General features: G+C 32.8%; 1 protein-coding gene across 1 annotated transcript; it reads right to left on the reverse strand.

Moving 5' to 3' along the window:
- Nucleotides 1-490: 490 nt before the first annotated feature.
- Nucleotides 491-5965, reverse strand: LOC102592181 (endoglucanase 8-like). Its single transcript, XM_006341014.2, has 7 exons — nucleotides 5721-5965; nucleotides 5240-5647; nucleotides 4203-4295; nucleotides 3388-3549; nucleotides 1870-1981; nucleotides 1594-1757; nucleotides 491-1016 (listed from the first exon to the last, which is right to left on the reverse strand). The coding sequence occupies exons 1-7, from the start codon at nucleotides 5922-5924 to the stop codon at nucleotides 690-692; spliced, it is 1470 nt and encodes a 489-aa protein (XP_006341076.1). The 5' UTR covers nucleotides 5925-5965; the 3' UTR covers nucleotides 491-689.
- Nucleotides 5966-6487: the final 522 nt, after the last annotated feature.

Here is a 6487-nt window from a genome sequence, read left to right on the forward strand (position 1 = left end):
TAAGGCTAATTTGGGATCTAGGTCGAGGAGTGGGTGCATGTGAAAACCGTTCTATCAAAAGGGATAGTGGTCAATGATTTAGGGATTATGCATATTGAAGAAAATGCATGTCCTCTCTTTTTCTAGAGTCTAAGTTTCTCATCCCCATTCTTATCTCTATCCTTGGCTACTTGTTATTTTCATTTCCATTATAATTCAGTAGTTTAGGTATTACAATTTCAGTTCTCTTATCAGTATAGTAGGGAATTCAGGTCTATTACATTGTAAAGAGAATAAAAATCTCCTTTTGCTAAACAAAACACACAATAACATTAGAACATCTAACTTTGTGGAATCAAAGTTTTATTTGTAAGTGATTCAAAGTAGATCCAAAGCAAGTTCATCTATTATAATATCAACAATTTCCACTAAATTTTAAAGTACACATCCATTGTTCATTAGATATCCTTTAATTTATAACCTTTTCTTATTTGGATTTGGACAAAAGATGTTTGTAGGCACATGGATAAGACATTCCTTTTTGTATTAATAATATATATAGTTGGCAATTGTCATAATACAATATATAGTGGAAAAAAACATTAGTCCTAGTACATTGTTCATTAGACAACAACACAATAATAGAGAGGGTGGCCTTTGCACACCACTACATTCTCTCTTTACACATGTCATATGAGTAAATTAATCCATCAATTAGGATGGGCTGAAAAGTAAGCCAATAGGCCCACCAATGGTGCATTAACATATGTTGTGGGCTCAGATTCTTGAAAAAAGGGCCTCGCGTCTGGGAACGAATCTGTTAAATTTGGCCCCCCAACAACAGCGCCAATTAAGCGATTTGGATTTGGATTGGGTGAAAAAAAGTAGTGCGATCCTTCTTTGCAACCTATACGTGCTGAATGTGCGGCCACAGATGGTACTGAGCTGCCCCTATGGTGAATCCTTAGTGGGTAATGTGGACCATACCCTACCATATATGACATTCTTTGAGGATTATCTCCAAGAATATAATCCACCTACAATTCATTACGATTTTTTTAGTCAATCTCAAAATAATTGAAAAATAATTAATGATACTATCAACATTTTAGTCAGGTTAAGTTCCAGGTATATATGAAAAAAATGATTACCTAGGATATATTTTCATAAAAAACAAGTAGATTTTTTAACTTATTTTCTAAGATATGTCGAGTAAGTAAACAAGAAAATATTATCCTAGAAGCATTTATCTAGTAAAACATTATGGAGACGAGATGAGATGGGGAGTGGGAGTTCGAGGGTGGATAATCAAGGAGCGAGGGTTGAGGGATTGAGTGAGTAGATCAAAGGAGACTAAATCCAAAATAACACTTATATAACTTGTTTTTCCTACTTTTATTAAAGAAGTCAAAATTTTCCTCATTTTTTAACATTTTGACCAACTGAACATGGAAAAATTGAAAAATATTTTCATGTACACCAAACACATGCAAAAACATAAAGGTGTATTCTTTTTAAGAGTAATTTTGAAACTCTGCAAAAGTCTTCTTACATTTCTTAAACTTCCTGTATGGTTGAACTATATCAGATAAATTAAGACGAAGAGAGTAGTACCTGACGTTTGGCAATGTGTTTGAGGAGGGCAGGGGTGGCTGTCATGGAACCACATGGCACAACATGATTGGCATGACTAAGATAATTAGAATAAGTTAAGAGTAGGAAGGACAAAGATGTCACATGCTGCATGTTACAAACCCCAGGTTTGACAATGAGTCCACCTTCACATACACACAACAACAACAAAACGACAAACAAAACAAACATTAGTATATAATTTAATTTAATTTACTCAAATGGTTTATTATTAATTAATAACTATTCCCAATTTACCTGGAGAATATTGAACTTGGGGATGAGAAATTCCAGGTAATATTGAGCAAATGAAAGCATCTGCATTTACTTGAAATGATTTTAGATCTGGTGCTTTTCCCATTAACACTTCCTGTCAAAAATTTTAAAAAAAATATTTGAAATGCTAAAACTTCATATTCCAACTAGTTGAGATTTAGTATATTTCATGAGATAAGGAGAATCTAAACACCCATGTAACTTGTCAGAGTATTGATGGGAGTGTGTGAGGTTAAGTTTCGCGGACTCGAGTTAAGTTTTGCGGACACTTCACTTTCAACACATTTATTTACATTTATGAAAAGTTTGAGCAACATAAGGATAGGGGGAGGGGGGAACTTAGTCAAAATATTACTGGTAGTGTTTCAATGTATATGACTCGCTTTTTTTCTCCAATCAATTCCAAAAATAATTACACTTCTTTACATGTACTAACAATTTTACTTTAGAATGCTTTTTTTTTATTATTAATGAAATGAATAATAATCACACAAACATCTATGGTTTATTGTAAACCACAAGTTTTAAAAGCTTTTTTTTCTTTCTTAAACTTCATATCAAGTCAAATTACATCACATAAATTGAGACGAAGGTAGAGACAAAGCTAGCTTATACTATTCATACATAGTTAGAATTACTTGTTATGTATATGCAATGAATGTCAAAGCCCTTCCAATAGTCAGTGTATTTACTTCTTCAGATTAAAAATTCTAACTCGATCGCTGACCCGAGAAAATCTTTACTACTACAATGGTATGTCATTATCACACTTTTATCGAGAACTGCCTTTTTGCACATGCTTACCACTAGTAAAGTCACTTCTGTTACCCTTTATTACTTCATGAAGGACTATTACCAACCTCACATTTTTTGTCTCATTTTAATTTTATATCATTTTTTGTCTATACACTTCACATGGAGTACTTCTATATATAGCTTTCACCTTCTTTTTCCCCCCTTTTTATAGATTTTAAGTATATATATATGTATATATTGGTGCAAATAAGTTAAGTTTGGACACCAAACACATATGGAGCCCATAATAACCTAAACTCTATCATGTGGAATAATTATACACACAATTAATGATGATTAGTGTTTTGAAAGTTGTTTAAGGGGAAAAAATATCAATGTGCTTAATTACTTGGTATGATTGAACCTTTTTTTTCCTTAAAAGGTCTAATTAGTGTTTTCATAAGAGCAATTTCGATATTTATTTAGTGAATTATTTAATTAACGTTTTAAGATGAAGCAGTTCTACATTAATTTTCAAATAAGAGTGGGCCCACGAAATGGACATTCTGATATGGATAACTATATCTATCTACAGCATGTGATTGGCAGACTGAACAAGTCAAGAATAGATATCACAAGAATATATCTAAGTCATAAATGAGACAAGGACATATTATTAAGTAATGAGAAAAAAAGAATGCAATTAATTAAGTACTAATAATGTCTCCTTAACCATAGTATAATATAATTAATTAAATTACTAACCTTGGAAATGAGAACATTAATACCAGCATGTTTGTTATCCCAACCAAATTCATTAATTGTATCTCCAGCTCTTAAAATAACCTCATTTTTCACTATGTACTCTCTATATTGCCTTCTTCTTGTTGCTTTGTGTAACCATGCTGCACCCCAAAGCAATTCATCCTGTACATTCACCCATTTTTATATCAACATTACTAATTTTGACTCGGAATAAGTAGATACGTGTGTCATACATGTATTACGTCGCGTAGAGCGTGTGTGTTTACTTGCTTAATTTTATACAAATTTAAATATCTACTTGTGCATGCGCAAAATTGAATGATATAGATATCAGCTAAGACCAGTTTAAAGACGCGTTTATGTATTATGCGAGATAAACGCATGCGCCCTACATGTATCATGTCACACATGATATGTGTGTCTACTTATTCTACTTTATACACATTTAAGTGTCGACTTGTGTATGCATAAAATTGAAGGATATAGATATCAGCTAAGAGCAGTTTAAGGACACGTTTATGTATTATGCGAGATAAACACATGCGTCCTACATGTATCATGTCATACATGTGTGTCTACTTATTCTACTTTATACACATTTAAGTGTCGACTTGTGTATGCGCAAAATTGAAGGATATAGATATCAGCTAAAACCAGTTTAAGGACACGTTTATGTATTATGCGAGATAAACGCGTGCCTCCTACATGTATCATGCTATGACGTGTGTGTATACTTATACATACGTAAAATTCAAGGATATAGCTATAAGTTAAAACCAATTGAAGAACACGTTTATGTATTATGCTAGAGATACCTGGTAACCATCAAAGTCACAATAGAAAGGGCAAACAGCAGAGTGTAGGCTGGAGCTGTATGCACCTCTATGCCTATTGGCAAAATCGAAAACCTACAAAACAACCAAAAGACTGATTTTAATACAACGGTCATATTTTTTTTAAATTTTTAGCTTTTTCTGATGGATGATAGTGACATTTAGAACTTTACATAATTTGTTAGACAAACTATTTTTGTGACTATACATAAAAGCATTCATCAAATTTAAATTTCAACATATATAGATAAAAATGCATGTGTAATCAATCTTCATAATTACCCCTCACAAGTCTTTGTTCACATGCAAAACAAACTTTATATGTCCACACTAGCTAGTGACTTGACGGAACGTTTTGTGTAGACTGTATTAGAAAAATAATATAGTTATAACTTTATGTATTATTAGTACCAAATTCGATACACTTTTTCAAACGTTAATTATACACGTTAATATTAATATTAAGATATGTATAACTAATACACGAGGGCTGTTTGCTTCAAGTGCCAAATCCTTGGAAGGAGTCAACAAACTTATTTAATGCCAGTTCAACAAGCAGAGAAAAAGACACTAACACAACACTGCCCAAAGCATTTTACTTTTTAGACTTTACAGAATGAATCAAACCATTGATGGGCCTATCCTGGATTTTCTTAATTATTTCATTGAATCAAAACTCTCTTTTTTAACTTTATATTATATATATACACATGCTAATTACACATAAAAATATGGAATACAAAATACATAATTTCACTCCTCATCAATTTTATTTTATTTATTAAAAAGGTAAAAAAGAAGATATGAATGTACCAAAAACATGTTGATTCCTTTATTCACAAACAAGTCAAGTAGTAAATGATAAAAAGGTACTATTCTTCTGTTCATTTTACGTAATGATAGTTTTACTCGGGACGGAAATTTCTGGTCTAAAATGTGTAATTTTTTTTGAAACCGACTAAAAAGAAAAGTAAGTCATATAAATTGAGACAGAGGGAATAAAAGATATTGTCCCTTACTTTAACAGCGCGATCAAGTAGTAGATTTGAGTACGAAGAGTCCAGTGATCGGAAAACAATGGAAGCAGCGGCTAATGCAGCAGCGATTTCACCGGCGACTTCGGAACCGGGATGATTCTCATCAATTTTATAAACAGTTCTTAAAGTATCCATATCTTCTGGTCTCTCCCAACAACTATGATCTGAAAATGCATCACCTACTTGAACATATATCACTCCTTCCTTCGCCGTCGCTTTTAACAGAAAATCCGTCCCCCATTTCACCGCCTTCACTGCGTTCCCCAATTCGTTCCCTATGTTCCTTTTAAAGTCTATTATGCTCCACGATAACAATGTCGTTGTAAACGCCATTGGAAATACAAATTTTACATTATCTCCCGCATCGTAATAACCTCCTGTCAAATCAACCTGCAACGAAATTCAATTAGGTAAAAGCTTAGTAACTATGGAATATTATCGATAAATTTTGATTATTACTTACTCCGGCGGAGGCACCGTCGTGCAATGCGGAGTCTCTACGCCATTTGATACGTTGATCCGGAGGGAGTTTTCCAGATCGTTGTCCTTCGAAAAAGAGGATACTCTTTCGGAGGGCGTCATGATAGTCATGACCCCCTCCGAAAGAGTATGAAAAAGAGTTAAGGAGAAGGAAGAGGAAAATGAGGGAAGTATATTTTGGCGCCATTATTTGGTTGTGAACTCAAAGGAGAAAAAAAAGAGTAGCTCAGGCTCACAAGTAGTAGTAAAAAGAGGATTATAAGACTGATTTTATATATAAAAAAAAGTTGTGCTTTTGTTCATTGGATTCCTGGGGTTATACCAGTAGGGTTATGACACGTGGTGGTATGGTATTGGATTTGGTAAGCTGAATTTTGACCGTTTTGTTGGACCGGGTTTTTTTTCTATTTTTGATGGACCGGGTTAAATTTTGTTTTTTTGCTTTTTAAGATCTATGAGCGAGATTAACGGAGGGGAAAGAAGGATTTAATCATAATTTGTGTGCGCTAAGCTATAATTTGTCTTGTCTTAGTGTCGGCGTGTCATAGATTTAGCAAGCAGAATTTTTTTTATGAATTGTGAAAATTATTATAATAGTCAAATAATATACCTAAAGAGTACTTTAAAAATTTAAGAAATTTTATTAAAGTTTATTCGTATCTCTCTAGGTCCTTAAACATAAAGGAAACCGATAGTTACAAAACTTCTTAATTGAGTATAATTTACTCTTTTCTATAATTTTCTTTTTAA

This window comes from Solanum tuberosum, unplaced genomic scaffold (genome assembly GCF_000226075.1).
Source record: "Solanum tuberosum cultivar DM 1-3 516 R44 unplaced genomic scaffold, SolTub_3.0 scf00021, whole genome shotgun sequence".
NCBI classification, from domain to species: Eukaryota; Viridiplantae; Streptophyta; class Magnoliopsida; order Solanales; family Solanaceae; genus Solanum; species Solanum tuberosum.